We start from the raw sequence: 18505 nt of genomic DNA on the forward strand, positions 1-18505 counted from the left end.
GCAAGCTGCTCTACAAAACACCGTGAAGAGCGAATGCGGCAGTGTGCATCAGTCTGGTCCCCGTCATTGGTCCTGCTCGGTCTGCCCGTTTGCCGACTGTGTCCCGTCGTCTGGTCCCCCGGGTTTCCTCCCGCGATGCGGCCCCGAGCTTCACCGTCTCTTTTTCGAGCACGCGGACTGCATTCGCTCTTCACGGTGTTTTGTAGAGCAGCTTGCGTATGCTCATATATTCCGCATTTGTTTAGAGCCGGTAAATGGGGGCCGACCCTCAGCTTTATCACCGACGCACCAGCAATTTCTCATACGCGAGCTTTCTCTTTTGCGGCAGGAGCCAAGTCGCCTGCTTGCCAGAAATGCGTTCCTCTGGACAGGTCAGCCCGGCTGTCAAAATATCATCAACCAGTGTGCCCCCTTCTCGCCCCCGTCTTTCGCGCCCCCAGGGACGGTGTCGTCCTCGAGCCGTGCCTCTTACCTGTTAAGTCATGAGAGTGCTCTCTCACGGGTGACTGGCGGCCCAAGCTGGCGGGCAGGAGTCGGTGCCTTGTGTGAGGGAAGCTCTGGTGGGACGAGTGACAACCGGCTTCTGGGACATACTGGCAACGCGGAGTGTCATTGGGGATCGGAGCCTGGAGCCACATGTGTATCTGGTGCAGGTCGTGTGTCCAGCAGAGGGCAAGCGGCTCTGGCTGCTGCCTTGGCGGCAGGTGACGACAGCGGTGGAAGCAGCGAGGGCAAAGCGGCAACAGTAACCGAAGTTCCGACCGCAGACGGGGCCGCCGTAGCAGACAATTCGCGTGGACCACTTCCGACTGCGAAGGCTCTTCTAGATCCATCGATCTTCCTGTGCACAGCTGATATGGAACTGGGTGCACAGAAGACAGCATTGGTAACCTCGCTTCGGGTGTTGCGCTCTTTAGCCCCATCTTGGGCGGCTCAGACAGAAGGAGGGTTTGCGTACCACCTCCAGCAGATTCTGGATGTGCGATCCCTTCAGTCAAAAACGTTACAAAACTACCGGGTTGTCCTGCAAGAGCTGTTTTCGGAGCCCCCACGCCTTTGGCGACATGATAGGCTTGTCGATGTTCTGCACGACCTAGACTGTTTGTATAGCGTAGCCAAGCGGAAACAAGACATTCTCCAGCGAGCTCAGGAGGCGAGGCAGCAGAGTGCAGCTGCGCCAGTTGATACCAGAGCGCCCCGATCAGCTGGGAAGAACGAAGGCCCCTGGGGCACGGTCACTAGCTCTTCACACACAGGGCCTGTCGATGCGAGTGGCAGTCAGCTGGCGAGCGCCGGGATGGAAGGCGATGATGAAGTGAGACGGCACGCGATGGGTGCTGGCACTCATGGTGGGCAGAGGGTCTTCTCTGAAGAACAACCGTGGTTACAGAGGGGTGAAAGCTTTCACCCAAACGACGATGAGCAGAGTTTCCGGCGCGGACTAAGTGCCGGTCAGAAAGCCCTCGAAGACGAGGAAGCAGAGACTGGACCGCCCTCAGTGAGGACATCGCTTCGGAAGCGTCAGCTTCAAGAAGCGGAGCAGCCAGATACACGTAAACTAGCGAGGAGCAGCTCTTCCGATCTCTCTCAGTCCATGTTCGCCTCTGCGGCGTCTCTAATAAGCCACCGGAGTGTGGCAGGCGGGATCCGGAGGCAGCGACAAGGGACCAGAGAGGAGGAGGGAGAGAGTGCCACAGACGATGAGGGGCAGACAGTTCAGACTGAGCTCGGTTCGTCAACTCCGCTGGCAGACGAAGACCTGCAGGCTCTGCAGCAGCAACTAGACCTGCTCGAGAGACACGGCTTGAAGCCCAGCAATGTTGGCGCGGTGTTGGCAGGGATCTTCAAGACAGGAGGGAAGGAAGCCGCATTGCGGGCTCTGCAGAGACTTCTTTTACCCGCCAGTCAGCAGGCACTTGCTGCGCTTCGAGACGGCGGGTTCACGGAGCAGGAGCAGCAGTTCATGTTACAGCAGCTACTGTCTGATAACGGCGGGTTGGACGACATCAAGGTAGTACCGGAAAAAGAAATCAGGAGTCTTGGGAGAGGGCCGGGGTCGGCCGGTTATAGCCATGGCGATAGCGGGAGACAGTCGCGCAAACCTGCTGGACCCAGCACAGCCGCAGCGTTCTCTTCTGCAACCTGTGAAGACAAGGCTTTGGAGTACGAGCGCTTTGCTTCAACACGGGGGGGGGCAGAATCCATGATGAAAAGGCACCGGGAAGACAGTATGACATTCGGAGACAGACAGGATATGGGGCAGTGTGAGCAGGTCAGTAACGGTTTTTCTGCTCCTCCACTTCTCTCTTCTGATCCGTGTCAAATGGATCCGGCCACTTATGATCAGAGAAAGACTAATGTCTTCCAGTTGCCTTCTCTGCAAAACAATGTGAATGTGCACTCCCAGGGCTCCTCTCTCGGCAGTTCCAGTCGCTTTAAGTTCAGACACTCAGGGGGCGCCTCTCCAGCAAGCACAACTGATAGTGGAGGTACCAGGAGCAGAGGTGGCCCATCGGGAGTGAGAGGTCGTTCGGGCGGCATTCCGAGTACGAGTGGGGCGGGCAAGTCAGGAATGAGAAGCGAAGGTCGGAGCGGCGGAGCTGGGTCCTCGGGTCACGGACGCGGCGGAAGCGGACGAGATGCGGCATCTGCTGCCTCGCACATAGAAGAGCAAGCGGAACGACTGGAGTATGCAAGGAGGGCTACGCAGCTTGAGAAGGTGAAGGGGGTTTTCATTGGAAAGAAAAACACGTGTTGGGTTGCACAGTGGACTGATAGCACCGGTAAGGACGCGAACGGCAGTCATCTTGGGTAGACACATTCACAGCGAGTCGGAAGTGCCGTGCAGTGTGTGCTCGCGGATGTCCGTTGAGTGTTACTAGCTAGTGATTTTATTTCCCTGTAGGGCGTAGTGTTTGGGTGTTCTGTCCAAGTTCCTTTGTAGATTGACGATCAGAGACCAGAATTCTCATGGGCGTCCAGAGCCATCAAGGTGCACCGGGTGGCCGTACCAGGTGTCTGGTGGGTACGACTACCTTGCTTAGGTGAGTAAGTCATGACGATCTTGCAACTGTCCTGTGCGGTGCTGATCTGTTTTCTTCATTAGGCCGTTCACGGCAGACCTGCTACAACATCAAAACGTTAGGATTCGAAGTAGCTCGCCAGAAGGCCATCGAAGAACGTTACCGGCAGATGGAGGCATCGGCGTATGCCAATGGGGGAAGTCATAAACATCAGCTGACGAATGGGACGGCGGGAAACAACGCACTCAAAAGTTCCGCGTCATCGGACCTGTCTAAAGAACAGTGCGCACAGTCGACACCTCCCCCGTCTTCTACGTTAGTACCAGGCCGCTGGCCGATGCACCGCTCTCAAGAAGGAGGCACTGCAGATGGAGCAGCGGGAGAGAGCGGCAGCGCATGCAAGTCAAGCTCTCTTCCAGAAGTGGCTTCTATCCAAGGTATGTTAAGCGGTGTCGGCTTTTCCGGAGGCGGTAACATTCGTCTGTTACGGCCTCCTGATTGCGCCGGAAGCCCTACCGACAGGGCGCACAACAGCTAGCAAAATGAGGTAGGAGACAGGCGGCGGGCTCTTGCTGTCCCGGCATGTCGTAGCTCCTTCACCGATGCTCAGTCCAATCGGCTTACTCGCCGCTGTTTTCCTCTCACTCAGTCTGACACACAGAGTGTGCGTGGTTTATTCCGTGCTGTCTTGGCGTGCAGCGGGTGGGAGTGGCCGTGGTGTGACGGGTCCCGAAGTTGCCAGCGAGAGTGGAAGCACGAGAAGTGCCAGCTCGAGTCCTTTGTCCAATAGCGCCCTCGTCGCGGCAGTTGTTGAAGCTACAGCTTCCGTGCTGAACTCGACAGCACGTCCGTCACATCGTTCTTCGTCATTGTCTTCGTCGGTTCTCGCCGCTGATCTTTTGGCCCAGTTCAAAAATGCTTCGATTCCGGGTGCGCCCCAAATGCCGAGTTCACTGCTGCGATCACTGAGCGGTACAGGCGCTGGTGCCACGTCGGTGCCTGACAACCGGCCAGAACCTCCCCCCTGTGGAGGTGTCGTCTCCGGCGTGTCGTCCTCAAGTGCTTTGCAACCAACAGTGACCAGCATCCCTCTTAGCGATCGCGATGACAAGATCTTTCCCGCGGGCAGCAGGCCGACATATCCGTGTCTCCTCTCCAGCGGAGCAGCGGGCGGGACGGAAATGTTGGACCAAGCGGCCTTTCAAGGTGCGTCGGCGCCCCCTCTGTGTGGTGGTACTCTCCGTAATTACGAGGACGCAGATTCAACTACGCATCTCGATCCCCGTGCTGCGAATGAGTCGCGGGCGAGCCAGAGCGCTGGTGCTGTGCTGGCTGCGTTACTGGAGAACAGCGCCGAAACGGAGGGGACCAGTGGAGCGAGCGCCGGTGAGTCGGGCAAAGACTGCTGTTTTGAACTGGTGGCCATTAGATCATATTGCGATATACTCGCGCTTGCGTCTTCCGGAAGAATATGTGCAGTGGAGCGGAGAGTTCAGCGCGAGGGGACAGGCTGCTAGATAGTATCCGGGTAGTGATATAACTCTCCCTGAACCTGATGGGGTTCTGCAAGTACAGATACCCGTTCTTATGTAGCCGCGGTGCTTTCCGTATCCCCTTGGGACCCGGGAGTGTGTCGTCTTTTTTCCAGCATGGCGGGCCATCCGCAGCCGGTGGCCCAATTCGGGCAGCAGTTCACTACCGCGACGCCTCTTAGTGCTCTCACAGGTGATATGCTGTCACCGGTGTGACGGTGTCAGCGCGGGTCTCTGTATTGCGTGCGACTTCGTGCAAACGAGTGTACCAGTTGTACATATACATCGGGGCGACGGGCCTTTCTTCAGTGTTCCTCACACGGCTGAGGGTGCATGCTATTTGTTTGCTTAGGGGCGCACTCCACAAACAATGGAGACCCTTTCGTAAATGGCGCATCTACTGGTACTTGCTCGGAGCCGTCCATGAAATCACCCTCTTTAGCGTACCTGTCTGCCGCACTGGCCCAGGCGTTTCCGTCCCTCAGCGGTTCCTCGAGCGGCGCAGCAGGTTCGCCCGGTGGCACTGACCGGGGCGCAGGGTCTGCCGCGTCGACTGCATCCCCTGCTCCGTCTCAGCTCTTGCAGCAACTCGTCCAGCACGTTCTTCAGTCGCCGCGCATGCAACGAAGCCCGCAGGAGAGTCCCAAACAAGTTGATGACAGGCGGAGTGGACTGACGTCCTCGTCTCCATCCCCTGCTTCTGCCTCGAAGTCAGAAACTGATGTGGAGCATCTGATGAAGACACTAGGCAGACACGGAGTAACTCCCGAACTGTTAGAGGCACTGCAGCAACTGGGAGGCACCAGTAAGGATTTGATGAGCGGCCCGGATAGTGTGCCTTCCACATGCCCACCCTCCTCTGGCGTGCAAGCGAAGAATGGGAAAGGGAAAAGTAGTTCCACGTTTCTGACCTCGCCTCACACTCCAGCGAGACGACCGGGTTCCCCGCTGAGTGTTCACGAAGAAGCGGACGCGGCTCCCAAGAGCTCTGTTCACAGCTCCTCTGCGTCGCCTCAGATCGCTTCGTCAGTAGGAAGAGACTCGTCGGACGCCATGGATCAGCTGGCGTTGTTGTTTGGGGGGGCAGGATACTGCCAAGACGGTTCGTGTATCGATGCATACAGCGTTGATTTTGGAGCGGCCGGTTCCATAATGAGCAGAAAACATCGCATGGCGTATACGCATAAGCAGGGAAGACGCACGTATGCCTCGCAAGCTAGGGACTTTCCTAGAGTAGAAGGCATAAAGTACAATGTCAAATGCGCCTGCTGGGAAGTAACGAGTCGCACAGGGTTCAAGGTGTTCAGCACTAGGCGTCTGGGAGGCTTGCAAGAGGCGTACAACCTCGCAGTCAAGTGGAAACAAGAAGTTGATGGCGGTCTCTACAGGGGTTCTGATGATGAGATGCCCCACTCTTTGACACCCGACCAGCAGCGCGCGCTAATACTACTTTCTCAAGGTAACTCTCTCAGCCCAGACACTGGTGAGGACGACGACGTTGAAGACGAAGACGAGGACAATGCAACGGAGAAGCACCCGGGCTCGCAGGAATCCGACAGCTCTAAGGGCGAGACCAATGATGTAGAAGGCACTGATGCGACTACCGCTTCAGCTCTTACGATGCAGCAGCCAGGACAGGCGGAATGGCAAAAAGGCGCAGGGTTACCATCCTGGTCACAGCTGGAAGCAGGGATACTCAGTGCTCTCCAGGCAAGTACAGGGAGCCAGCGTGCAGGCGCTTGGGCAGGAGAGCCCTTTGAGGCGCCCCCCGGAAAGGGCGACTCCGTCAGTTCTAACGGAGTCAGTGAAGCTGACTTACTCGGGTCTCTTCTCGAGCAGTTGGCCAAGAGCACCGGTGAGAGTCGAAGTGGGCGCCAAGAAGGTGCTGAAACTGGTCTGATCTCTGATTGCGGAGGCGGAGAAACTGTGCAGATGTTGACTGATTCGGGAGGGGAAAGCCGCACGGGTGTCCAGGACGGAGAGCGCAGTAACGACGCGAAGGCGTACCACATTGCCAACAGTTTTCTTGAGAAGAAACGGAAGAACATGGACTGCGATGGCACTCTTGTTCCCATAAGGAGGATGGGTAGTCAGAGCGGAAGCGTCGAGGGAATGGCCAAAAAGATTAAAGCACTCCCCTAGGATTTTGACTGAGCGGTAGCGGCCCGCCGTTCCAGTACGTGTGGTCGTGTGCGTGTCCCTGTCTCGGTGCATACAAACAACGGACCCCAACTCTCCTAGTCCCCTCTACGTACTTCCTCGTATCGGAGAACAATGAAGTCTTGGAATTTTCAGGAGAGGCGACACAGCAGGGAGGCCGCGAGAGAAGCCGAGGCAGTGCTCACAAAAAGCAAAAGGGCACTCGGCCATAGACCTCACGTGAAGAGGCGAATACAGGAAAACAACGGCAAGGTGCTGAGAGGTGTTGCCGGAAAGAGGAAAAAAACAGTGAGGTGTGAGTCTTATTCTTTCTACCAATTAGTAGTTCATCTCGAAATGTGCTTCCCGTCATACGACCCGGGAGACATCGGTACCGACAGAGTCCGCACGTCAACAACGGCTGCCGTCCCCACATGAGCGATCACTCTGTTTGTATGTAGTGTGTGTAGTGTATTCCCGTTGCTCAGTTCGTCCACACGAAGTCAGCCGAGATATTGCCTTCTGGGTGTGAACCGGAGGCGCCTGACCGCCGCCAAGTATCCCAGGTCGCCTCCGGATGTGTAGGAATCTCGAGTAAAGAAGGGTCAAGATGGCGGTTGCGTTGGGGGCATCGGAGGGTGTGACCGGCAGTGAATACAAGGTGCTTTCTAGCGTTAGCGAGGTGAACCGATCGCCCCCTGCATGGTTCACAGTAGGGTTCAGGACTGCGTCACCACGAAACAACCCATCAGTACTCACGTGAGCCATGCTTTGCCCCTAACTCGTCAGGGGAGGACACACTTTAGCGGACTCCCAGTTCGGGGTTCCAGGCCCTTTGTTCGGCTGGGACCTCCAGTCATGTGCAGTTTACACAAGAGCACGAGGTCAGACTTGCACAAACGGTAACCACGTGTGGACAGTCACCGGACTTTTTTGTCTTCCATACGTCTGTCAGCCGTAGTCTCAGCTGTTCCCCGACGGGCATCCTGCTCCCGCATGTGATCGCCGCCGCGGCTGCCCCCGAGCAGACAGACGAAAAGCAAGACGTTCACCTGAGCGCAGCGAGTCCCGCGTACAAACACTAGGCTGAAGCCGTGGTTGCTTTTTCTGTCCGGCAGAGTAGCGTAGGTGTCCGTGCACGACACGACGGACGCGGCATTACAGCAAAAGTCTCGAGCACGGAAGAGACGCTGTCGGCCCGTGCTCGCGCAGCGCCAAACGTTGTCGCAGCCGCACGGGAATATTTGCTTGGTGGCCACACAATATCCGTCGTCCGCTTCCGAACGGCGGAACGGGGTATCACCACAAGTGTCTCAGAGGCAACATGTCCTAGTAGCGAAGCATTTGCACGAACCATATCGTCGTTCCTCCACCGAACAGCTACTGGCCTGCTGTGTGTGGCGCACTGCCGCTAGTGTCACGCTCCAAGTTTTCAGTTCCCTTACCGCAGCGACTGCAGCAAGCACGACGCAGATGTTAGAAAGGACAGCGTACATAATGTACGATAAGTATCCAGAAACGATCTGAAGGCCGGAGAGAATCCACAAAGACCAGAAAACAGAACTACAGGAATGAACTTGCATGAGCTTTGCATGCACTAGGGAAACAGAGCGCGCCTCACACACGATAAAGACTGCATGTAGACTCGGAACATATGGTACCAACGAAGAAACCTGCAGCAACGCGTCAGTGACTGAAGGAGAAAGCCGATACATCGGGACCCACACAGACTCCGAGTTTCTTGGCTAGCGTCGTCTTCGATCTCTTCGTGTGAATACTGTCCTTGCCGGTGGCATTCCAAGCAGTACGAGGCGGAAAGGTGCAGACACTAAAGACGGCCGTACGTACCAGGGCTGCGATCGTTCCGAGGAAGTAAACACTTGTACAGATTTTCCTTCCAATCGGGTAAGTAAGCATGAACGTGTAGTACGCGATACCTGAAGGCGTACCCGCATTCAACCGCAGCAGAACCGGGAAGTTCCATTTCTCTAGAGCTCGTGTACCGAACGGGGCCATCTCCGGCCCTCCCGCGAGATGATGCTCTCGCGCACGGTACCCCGCACCACCTGACAGGGTGGCTCCTCCGACTTTCCGTTGGCCTCAAGGACCTCAGGAACCACGAGCACGAGGCTCTCGACAAAGTACCAACCTGTTCTTTCGTAGACAGAGCAACAGTGGCACACGAACATCAGCGGAGTGTAGTCCTTCGGACGGCACTGCGGAAAAGTGCACGGCAAAGGGGGACGGGTGGCCGCTTCATCTCGTACCGAGAAGGTGATTCGAGACGTCCATTGGACTGTGAGGTTCAACGATGCCATGAAGCGCAAGCAAGTGGGTATAGGGGCTTGTCAGGACCTGAACACACACCAGCACAGAAGCCAGGGAAAGCGCGTGTAGCTTTGTACAAGAGGTGGGGAGTGACGCTCGCAGCACGCCTCTGAAGAGAATACCCAGAAACCCTCTTGGTCACTGAAGTGGGCAACAGTGAACGGTAACCGTGAACCTATGCTGGTGAGTGAGGATCTGCTGTCCGAACTGGCAGGCTCCCACTGCAAACCGGTACTCGGGCGTGCTGTTACACGGGAGCTCCTGCTGCCCATCACGTTGCCGCGGCGACGCATTACTAACCTTAGAACACATCATGTTGAGAGATATGTCGCAGTACGGCTTGTACGCCAGTCTCTTCCGTGACTGCTCCTCGACGTGGATCGCGTACAGAGAGAGGCCCAGACCCACAAGAGAGAGGACCGCAACGCACGTCGTATGCCGCATGAGCGCCATTCTGTCAAGAGCCACACACAAGGTCGTAGGCGGTCACACACGCACAAAACAACTTTTTGATCGGGTTGGGCTACTTGGCGCGGTAGCAATGCAGTAGAGACGGAGAGCGGTAACCGCTTTTGCTTAGGAAAAGAACTCGCGTTAGGCTCCAGCGTTGAACTACTGACACCGTCGCGTCGCGACCTGCTTCCCAAAAAGCTGCTGATAGGCTGATAGCCCGGTGAAACGGGTGGAAGACATCCGGCCAGGCCAGCCGCTGCATCCGCCCCGCTCTCTTGCCAATCGGGCCAAAAGGGGAGCCCCGGAAGTTCAGCTCTTGTAGAAGGGTGTTGCAGGAAAGACGCCTTTACCTCGGCGGAGCACACGGAGGCCTTGGCCTCTGCACTCGTGGTGGCTGTGGTCGAGCGCGGAGGCACGGCATCTGCTGCTCGAGTTTCGGAATGTACCTCTGACGTCAGCAGCTCCTAATCCGATGGCCATCTACCGCTTCGCTAGGCGGATCTAGTAGCTAATAGGTTTCCGCGGAGAGAATAGCTGCAGTAGTTTTGTGGAGGAACCGCTAGCCGGCGCTCGCGCATGCTAGCGTATGGGGGCGTCGGAAGAAACGTGTGAGGAAACCGCCGGAAGAAAGGTGGTGCTCTTGCGACTTTCTCAACCCAGAAACAGGCACTGAGCACAGTGAGTGGTGCGCCTGAAGTGGTGATCCTGTCTTTGTTTTCTGGTTGAGCTGCCGTCCCCTCCCCTTAATGGTACAGAGGGCTGTCCTGCGTCGTGTGCGGCTTCCTGCTTGCGTGAGCGGTTGTACTCTAAATACTACCTTCCGGGCGCCGCGACGGCGTAACAAGCCGGCCGCGAGTTTGAAACCGGTTGCGGCGGGGAGGTTGTCTGCAGGCGAAAGGCGTGCGGCTACCGCTTAGACAGCAGCAGAGGCGGGTACGGATCCGGTGCCGCGGGAGGGGCTGTCCCGGGACAGCCCTCGCGAGCTCACGAACGCCATCAGACCGATCACAGCGCTCTTCAAACAATGTCGCCCGACACAGCCACCCTGCAGGACGTCCAGCTTGCACGAACGCGGGGTCCTGCGGTTCTGCGCGAAACCCGAAGTCGCGCTGAGTCCGGACCTCATTCAGGCTGGACAGCAGCCCTACTCGCAGCTCGTGGAGTTCTAACTCAAGCAAACAAGCGGATGCAGTGAGAGCTGTGAACGCGTCTCGACTAAGTCTCCACGAGCGCGACTTTCTGTTTTCTTTAGTTTTGCACATTACCTGAGTTACAGCTCGACACCAACATGCTTCTGACCGTATCACCCGCGCAAATACGAATCATCAGATTGGGAACACTTCTGCTGATGTTTCTCAACAAGCAGACCGGCGATCAGTCAGTTTGGTGTCCACAATGATACGAAGACCCTTTGTGCCAGACAGTCGGTACGGCTGCCTTCGACTGATTCAGTAACGCCGGAACTCTCCCACATGCTGCCAAGTTTTTGCATGCGATCTAACCGCTGCAGGGAAGGGGCGGGGCTGTTCCGATACCGGCGTCCGTTGGGCCAGAGCCTGGCTTCGCGATTGTGTACCCCCCTTGATAACACTCAGCCAGCAACCCATGGCGGAGGCGTTCCGAGCCACGTTTTCAATTTTGCTTTTCAAGAATGCCGCGGCTGCACCTACATTGAATTGCTGCCCCCCCTCCATGGCTATTCGTATAGTCTGAGCACTCGACGCGACCTCCTGTGAATGTGTTGCAGCTTGGTCGGTGTTGGCCGAGGGCGAGTGTTCAAAGAACTGCTGAAACTCGGAGCTCATCATAGTAAGAATGCTGAAGCCCATTGCCGACCACACCCGGTGACGCAACGAAACTTCACCGAGCTTCATGCCTGTGCCCTGTAATAACATCGACACACGAAAAAAAGACTCCTTTGAAAGAGCCTTGCTTGCTGCATGTTGAGGAGAGAACACGAATGTTGGCACGGGCTGCTTCTGCGCGCACAACAGCGGCTGAGAGAGCTCCCAAAAAGCGGGTGGAGTGCCGCATCAGTTGTCGAATAGCTTCTAGTGTGGAAATACGGGGTGCGGCTCAGGCCGTACCGGATACCAGACAGCCACCCTGCTAGCGCTTGACTCACGTAGTGCACTGGAGTTGTTTCCAACGGCTCAAAAATAAGGTTGTACTGGGGAATCAAAAATGGCAACGGGTACAGCTCAGTTGCTCGTCCCCGAACGAAGCTGATATTGGCCACGTGCAGAATCGCATCGTACGGCACCGGGCTGCTTTGGTTGCCGACGGAATTGCCGGCGCTTCGTCCCCCTGAAGACGATGCTCGCACGCGGCTCCAGAATGGCCTCCAGCTCTCCAACCGAGCCGCAAGATCGGGCACCTGCTCCCTCACATCGAAGAACCCGACCAACCGGGCCGCTGTGAAAGCCTCGTACAGCTGCGCTCGTTGCACCACGAGCAACTCGGCTGCACACTGGGGTATCCTGAGCGACAACAACGCAACCGAAGCTGCGAACAGAAAGACCTCTCAGCAGGCCCCGTAGAGTCTCCCTGTCTGGCCGCAGAGATCGCAGCCACCGGACTTGAATACTGGACCTCCGAGATTCCACATGCCTGTGGTTGTGCTGGTCAGCGCTTGGATAAGACCTCTCCTGTTCTGGTCCGGCTTTTGGCCGGATGCAGCGCATACCGAAGACACTGCATGCAGGACTGGAGGAAGTCCGGCAAACTGTTTACGCCGTCCAAGTGACTTCGGAAGGCACTGGATCGGTCTGCCGTGCCACGATACGGCCGTTGCTGGTACTATCCTGTGGTCACCCAGCTTGGGGGTCCTACCCGACCGCTCTGAGGAACGAAATACTAGGGTTCAGTTCTAGGGGCCGTGCTTGACATATGGTCGGGGGTTGAAGTGCAGCTTGTATCCGTAAACAGTTCACACAGCGGCCCCACCGAACAAGCCAACTTGACCTTCGACCGCATGCTCTGCCGTTTCCAGCTCATAGTCGATGATCCTTCACCATGCTTGCGCCATGTGTCCCCCCGGTCTGGCCCCCTTCCCCCTAACCTTGCTGGCCCAACTGGCAAACAGAGGCGCCTACTTGACAGTACATCACCGCAGCACATAGTCGTGGTTTTTCGGAAAGAATGAGAATCGCGTGCGGTTGTCACGATGCTTACAGTAATGCAATGCTCAACCAGGCGGCCACTTCTCGATAGTCGGTCATGGCGAATATCCACGCGAGCGTAGGAAGAGAGCGCCAGCAGAAATCCGCGATCCTTGTGGAGATCCCAAAGGCCTGCCAGCAGCGGAGCTTCTGGCGCCCTGCGACTGCGAGCGCTAACGTGACGTCAATCAACTACAGGGAACCCGAACAACCGTACAGCGAAGGGCAAAAACGAAACTCTGATAACGTCCTGTGTGTGTAAGCAGCCTCCATCCGAGTACGAACTGCCCCGAAGAAGACACACGTTACCACACCAGGACGCGGCTCTATCACGGCTAGGTAAATGGTGTACAACATGGGCATTCGGATCATTGCGCAAAGGTTACTGTTTAGCAGAAAACGGGAATAACACTCATTGGACAAATGCCGCGTACACGTCATGCCGACGACGCCATCCTAGCACACAATGCCCATAGTGCTTACATGGTCAACGTCAGCTGAGCTGAGCGCGGGCCGATACGCCAGACAAACACGCGTGCCCTGTATGATCAGGGGTCACCAGCTGGGGGAGCCGCTGGCGACACGGACGTGAATGACGGCTTAAGGAATCACCGTGCGGCGGCAGGCTGTTGCATGTTGACTGCCGTGGCTAGGTGGCCCCGGACTTGCCTCGGATGCTCAGGGTACCCAAGGCCATCGCTCCGCTACGGCAAGAGTACAATTATCCGCGGAAGTGAGGAACCCCAGGCCAGACTGACTCCTGTTACCCTCTTACCCTTTCTGAAGAGACGTTATTCGCTACAACATGAGCCTGAAGAGTGTCGGCAATTTTGTTGATAGTGGGAAGGGACGCAGAAGTGCTCATTGCAAACGCGAGGGCGACTCGAGCGAAGAGGTCAACCGGGAGCGTCTCCATCGAAGCCAACAAGTGCTGCAGACGACGCCGAGACCACATTCCGGTGCGCCAACTCACGGTTCAACACCGAAATATCTCCGTTCTATTGGTGCGACTTCGCTTGATGTGCCCGGACCAAACACATGTGCGACAAAGCTAGTAACACGACTCACAGCCTAGTCCATGAGCTTTGTCCACCAGTCGAGCGCCTTTACAGCTAAATGCTTGGGAAATCGGTCACGGTACAGCTTTGCCTCAGTTCACACCACCACCATTGTTCGCCGCTTCCCGAGGTACCGCCTACAACCACTAGCACGCACTGCACGCAGTGCCAGCGACACCCAGGTTAAGAGTATAACCTTCGTGTTCGCAACTGTTAGGGGTCCGACTGGAAACTATGGCTAAGGACAAAGCAGTCCAGCCACTCCTTAGGATCTCCTGCAGAAATAGTTCGTGTCGACGGCACGACTTGCCTCACCGATTCAAGCGACTTGAGTAGCGTAGTGGCAGCCATACAAGACTGAGAATACAGGAGCAGAAGTCCTGCATGCTGTTTGGTACTCAGCAGATCGCACTGCTCCTGTAGCGGGACTGCTAGACCTAACAACTGTTCAACCGTCAAATGTCCTGCAAACCTCAGAAGAAAAACGACTAAGACGGCAACCCCAAGTGGCATCCCAGTTGCGGTTCAAACTGGCGAGCTCCCTGGTGTTTCGGCAGGTGTACCGGATCTGGCTAGAAGAGGCTGATTACTCAGCGGGAAGCGTGTGCTTCTGGTGTCCCCAGCCCTGCCTCTTGCAGCAGCGCGCGCAGACATGAAGCACCACCCCTTGGTGACGCCAGGGCTACGCTGGTAGATATTTCTGTAAGCTGGCCCAGTGACCCGACAAAACGTTGGCAAAGCCGCGAAGAATTCGATTTTTTTTTCCCTTGTGTATCTCAGAAGTCTCATCGAAGAAGACATACTTACCGGCGAGTCCAAGCACACACTCGGCCACTGCATGAGGGTGCATGCTTGAGGCGTGCTCCAGGAGATGCCGGATGCAGGCATATGTGGTCGCATGCGGCAGCTCGCTGGATCCAGCAGCCACGGCAACGTCTACGAAAACTGCGGAGACAAAATGCACATCCCTTTCAGCACAGACGTCCGCTGGAGTGCACAATCTTTTCACGCACCAGATTTACGCGGAGGACCCGAGCAGTCTGGTCGTATGGCCAGACACACTGTATTGAGGAGCAAACCACTTCCCCGAGCAGAGCTGCTCGAGTACTGGCACATTCGGTATGCCCTCAGAACAAGCAGCAGGGAATCTTGATTCTTCGCATGCCTGTTGGCGCTCGCTTGTGCGGGTTGTGTCTGACCATATCACGCGTCGTCTAAATATCCTAACTGGCTCGTCTCACAAAAAGTCAACGCTCTCACTAAAGCGTAGTAGACATCCCCGCGCACTGTGAGGTATCCTCTTGTCGGATACATACGTGGTGCTACCGGCTTCTCTACGACACGCGAGTGTGTTCATGTGATGAACCCGACGCGACCTCGCTCCGCATAGATCTTTTGTACATCACTGAGACTGACAGTCAAGGCGGTACGCGACAGCTTGACGTCTATTAAGCTCGCACTGCCGTGACAATGCAATGTAGAGCGGCGAGCGTGCCCAGCCTATAGTATGAATGCGAAAGCGTGTAGTAAACCGAGATATAAAGTTCAGAAAGCTGCAGGGGCAACGATGGAAGTACCTGCAGGAGGAAGGAGCTTGACCGAGTTTTCTAGGTCGAGCCTGGTAAGCACCGCCAGCAATAACCGTCGTGCTTCTGGAAACAGACGCAGGTGACACGGAGTGGGGAAGAACAAAGACCCCTGCTTGCGCCTGCACGCGAATGGCAGCCTTTTGGCTAATACGCTGCGAGATACAACACAGCCAGTCTGAGGGCGGGAGTGCGAAACCAGCCCTTTCAAATCCCCAGGAAAGATGGCAAAGACCGGACACCCTCCAGCAGGCGGGAGTAACACGGGAAGTGAGTAAGCAATGCGGACGAGAAGTACGGGGTTTAGTAAAACCGTCTCGGCAGCACTGACACTTCCCCAAGTAGACGCTGGCTCAGCGACACCTAATGCGGGTCCCGAAGCATGGGCCCCTAGCGACCTATAGTTCGTAGTGGCTGCCTGTAGCACACATGCACCTTCCAAGGGGCAGCTGCAACCAACTTACGAGGGCAGCCTGAGTAGAGGTGCAGGTACCGCACCAGAGTCTCCGTAACGCAGTCTGCGGTGTAGAGCGCATGAAACAGATTCAGCAGCATCTTGAGATGTTTCGTGGCAAACCTTCCCCCACCTGGAGAAGAGAATGCTTCACATTGAGAGATTCCCGGAGGCCGGACGCACCACACGGCACGCATACAGAATCTACGTGCGCCAACCGTGAACCCGCGGTTCTTCAGCAGCCAACTGGATCAGCTGAGTGGGCACCAGAGTACCTTGTCCGTGCAAATGTAATCCGCTCTGCGGCACGCGATGACGTGTGAACCCTGAAGCAGCTTCCCTTGAGTCGATCTTCACTACACGTGGTCTTCACATTGTGTGTGAATTACCTGGACCGAGGAGACCTCAACGCGGGCTTTGTGCCGCAGACAGGCCAAATCAAAACAGCAGTCCTCACCAGGAGTTTCTTCCACGAGTCGAGTTATGAGGTCAATGGTGACCGAATTTCGTAGAAACGACACTCTGCCCGTTAGCTGCAAAAATGCAAAACAACGATCAGGGGAGAATCCTCGAACCAGCCGTTCTGCAAGAATCCCCGCGAGCGCACATTGCAAGCCGGGTCAGTAGGTTTCATAAAACAGACACGAGTGCTGAAAACCCGAAAAAGGAAGTCAATCGCCTGAAGACGTGGTCCATCAGCGTTGGTTTTCCTGTCAGTGCGACAAAGAGAAAGGACAGTAGTATGACGAACTGTCCCGAGAGTAGTTCCCAGTACACACCGCATAGCCAGCTCACGGCGGGAAGAGTCTCGGTCATTCAATCGGGGGTGTTGTTCGGAACCTTTGTTTGGACACTTGCACTCGGTATGCGATCCACCACTACACCACGAGGAAAGATGAAGGCGCCCATGGTGGTCTCCTCTCACCTCCCTGGCTGCAAAGGGATGAAGTGCTACTGCCAGCGCAGCGACTGTCGATGGTGTGCGATCCCGGTTGTCGCCTCTCGTTCCACACTCAGTCCTGTCGTCTTGTTGTCTGCTGCAGGAGTTGGTGGTCTCTACGCTGATTGAGACAGTGTCGGCCACCGAGTGAGGATCCGGTTTACCTTCCGCTTCTCCAGCCTTCGGACGGTGGGAGGGACTCCGAGCCACTACGCTAGCTGAGGTGGCAGAGGTATTGCAGTCGCCTAGAGGGGACAATTCTCGCACGCTATAAGACTCCTGCATTCCGTGGGTCTGCAGAACTTGCATCGCGTCAACCATGCGGCGGTTGACAGCGAAATAGAAGAAAGGCGAAACGCAGGACGGCGGAAAAACGCACGCCACGTTCCACGCCGCCCGGGAGACCTACAAAAGGGAGGCAAGCTGTTCACGACAGCCAGTCCATGAGGTTTGAAATGACCACCTAAAACTGTACGGGTATGACTGCATTACTCTGAAATCTCGCAGTGAAAGAGTGCAGCTATTCGGACCGAGGAACTCCCGCTGAAATTACCGAGCACACAGCGCTGCCGCCTTCGCGACACCGTGAGCTGACTCAACGTGATTAGAACGGCTGGAGGGCGGAACCCGCGAACACGCTGATCTCCCTACCGACGCGCCGAGGTTCACGCCATGACTATGAAATAAACTTCTGACACGTAGGCATATGCAAGCCTCGTCGTATGGATGCGGTATGGAGTCCACGGTATTATGGACCAGAAGGTATCCGCGTGCGACACATGGATTCGAAATTACCTCATCGAGTCGGAGCAGGTGAAGCAACTCCTCAACTCTCTCAACAACTACTCGAGCCAAGAGCCTCAGCTGCACACCTGGATCCTCTTGTTGGCCTAGTGATCCCCAGAATCGGTCGGGAAGACCAGAGGCATTCTCTTTGGAAAAATCATTACCGTTGCTTTGCGAGTTCGTCAACTCCTGCTGCCACGTTGCCGAGTACAGCTCTCCCCTCCCGCTCGTCCACATATCTTTCTCTTCCCCAGGAAACAAGGGCTCCCTCTTCCCTGTGAAATCGCATTGCTGGCTCTCTCGTTGAGTGTATACGCTCTCATGTCCACTGTCCCGGGCAGAGTTATCCACAAGTTTTCTCAGAAGATGCGCCTGCTGTCTTTTGAGCCGCTGCTGGTCAAGCAACAACAAGGCAGCAAGGGAATCGACAAGTGGAGAGATGTCGGAGGCTTGAAGCTCGGGTACTCTACGCCACAACGAGCCTGCCACTTCGCCTGCAGCTGGCAGTAGGAATCCCGGTGGTGGAGCTGACTGCATGTTGGTTTTCCCAGCCTGCTTTGAAGGGTAGGCGCCAGGCTGTGAGTCTGGCATTATGGAAGAAGACGAGCGACACGCAGAACGCAGAGACGCGACATGAGAGGATAAAGAGCATAAAGAGAAAAGGGGTTGACTCGCGTTGGCTGGATGTATGTTCAGAGGTGCAAAAGAGATCTCGGAGGGTGCCGAGGAAGTACAGTGTGAGAACACGTTGTACCTAACAGCAATGCAGGCCAAAGTATGCAGATGATCTACAAGGGTACCAACAGGAAGATGACGGGACGACACTTCTTCAACAATTTTCCGAACTTGGTTCTCCTCGCGCAATTCTGCGGCGGGAGGAGAGAATCTGGCCCCTGCGAAGTAGAGCAACCGTGTGCGTTCCGCATCATCCACACCATAGGGCATGTCCTTCGCATTTCGCCCTTCTTCAGAGATATGCCGCACATCCACAAGAGAAGACGAGGCAGCACCCCCTCTGGTAAAGAGTGATAAGCAGGAAGAGGAC

At 56.2% G+C, this 18505-nt stretch overlaps 2 protein-coding genes across 2 annotated transcripts; one reads left to right on the forward strand and one right to left on the reverse strand.

Annotated features, from left to right (window-relative positions):
* Positions 1 to 31: 31 nt before the first annotated feature.
* Positions 32 to 7196, forward strand: CSUI_009186 (ap2 domain transcription factor ap2viia-4; the record flags this gene model as incomplete). Its single annotated transcript, XM_068069302.1, has 4 exons — positions 32 to 2783; positions 3107 to 3460; positions 3723 to 4409; positions 4908 to 7196. Coding segments are annotated over 4 exons (5583 nt in total), but the record flags the coding sequence as incomplete, so codon positions are not given.
* Positions 7197 to 7381: 185 nt separating this feature from the next.
* Positions 7382 to 18503, reverse strand: CSUI_009187 (uncharacterized protein). The gene is made up of 15 exons (XM_068069303.1): positions 17470 to 18503; positions 16660 to 17079; positions 16192 to 16267; positions 15745 to 15867; positions 15272 to 15346; positions 14502 to 14639; positions 14010 to 14158; positions 13412 to 13567; positions 12650 to 12828; positions 11601 to 11955; positions 9323 to 11358; positions 8962 to 9049; positions 8543 to 8631; positions 8140 to 8217; positions 7382 to 7746 (listed from the first exon to the last, which is right to left on the reverse strand). The coding sequence occupies exons 1-11, from the start codon at positions 18403 to 18405 to the stop codon at positions 10924 to 10926; spliced, it is 3042 nt and encodes a 1013-aa protein (XP_067918721.1). The 5' UTR covers positions 18406 to 18503; the 3' UTR covers positions 7382 to 7746; positions 8140 to 8217; positions 8543 to 8631; positions 8962 to 9049; positions 9323 to 10923.
* Between the last annotated feature and the right edge of the window lie 2 nt (positions 18504 to 18505).

This window comes from Cystoisospora suis (genome assembly GCF_002600585.1).
Source record: "Cystoisospora suis strain Wien I chromosome Unknown contig_5388, whole genome shotgun sequence".
Classification (NCBI taxonomy): Eukaryota; Apicomplexa; class Conoidasida; order Eucoccidiorida; family Sarcocystidae; genus Cystoisospora; species Cystoisospora suis.